General features: G+C 30.8%; 1 protein-coding gene across 1 annotated transcript in view; it reads left to right on the top strand.

Annotated features, from left to right (window-relative positions):
• Nucleotides 1-693: 693 nt before the first annotated feature.
• LOC104811276 (polygalacturonase-like) overlaps nucleotides 694-998 on the top strand; it is a 1,555-nt gene continuing 1,250 nt past the window's right edge. Inside the window, exon 1 of the mRNA XM_010537940.1 lies at nucleotides 694-843. Coding sequence (XP_010536242.1) covers nucleotides 694-843 — 150 coding nt within the window. The remainder of the gene's footprint in view (nucleotides 844-998) is intronic.

The following is a 998-nucleotide window of genomic DNA, read 5'->3' as shown; positions in this document are numbered from 1 at the left end:
CATCCTTTTTTAACATAAGGAAATATTTGTCGATCCAAATTTTAATAGCATCACATAAATATTATTTGAGATAATGGCCATTCAAAAACTAGATTACAAATATATATCTAAGTATATATTTATAAATTCAGAGCAAAATCTAATACAAATATTTTTAAAATACAAATAAATCGAATGTAGGTATATAATAAGTTGGATTTTCTTTTGTAGCCTTCCCTTTTAGTTGCCCTAAATTTTGTTTAAAGGTCACTTCCTTTTTTTTTTTTGGAAACATCTAAGGACGTGCAGCCAGGCCATGAACCCATAACTTATACACGAACGTATGTAAATATATTATGTGTGTAACTTTATATGCAATAATTTTATGTTTCTTGTTATCAAATACCGCTTTGTTTGCACTGTCCGGACAATGCGTATAACAATGTTTAGTACAAAGCAGTGAATAGGAAGCATTGGTTAAAATCACAAGCTGCTGCAAATGAATAGCTAATAATAGAATGCAGGATGCTTAGACTGTTATAACAAAGCAACATGTTATTTAAAATTTAGCCGCAAATAATGTATCAATTTAGACGGTCCTAATCCATCTACTTCACGTATAAAAGGCCTCAAGCAATCGACCGATGATCTCAACACCTTTTATCTAATTATCATACAAAACAAAACATATAAACAAAACCTCAAGACAAGAAAATGGGCATGGAATCACATTGCATTGCAGCATTGTGCGCTTTGGTAACTCATCTTTTGGTTGCATCATTTGTTCAATCAGCAGCAGATTCAGTAACCTTTAGCATTACAAACTATGGTTTGAAAGGGACCGAGGACGAAGATATCACTAAGGTATATATATATATATACAACATCATATTATCGACATTTAATCTTTGTACCAGTCATGTTTCTTGATCCGGGTTTTCTCAAAAAATATTATATATATAAGGGCAATATATAAATATGTATTACATTTCATTTCATTGGATCTAAATTGGGAGATA

Source organism: Tarenaya hassleriana, unplaced genomic scaffold (assembly GCF_000463585.1).
Source record: "Tarenaya hassleriana unplaced genomic scaffold, ASM46358v1 Cleome19, whole genome shotgun sequence".
NCBI lineage: Eukaryota > Viridiplantae > Streptophyta > Magnoliopsida > Brassicales > Cleomaceae > Tarenaya > Tarenaya hassleriana.
This window is presented reverse-complemented; position numbering and strand designations above follow the sequence as displayed.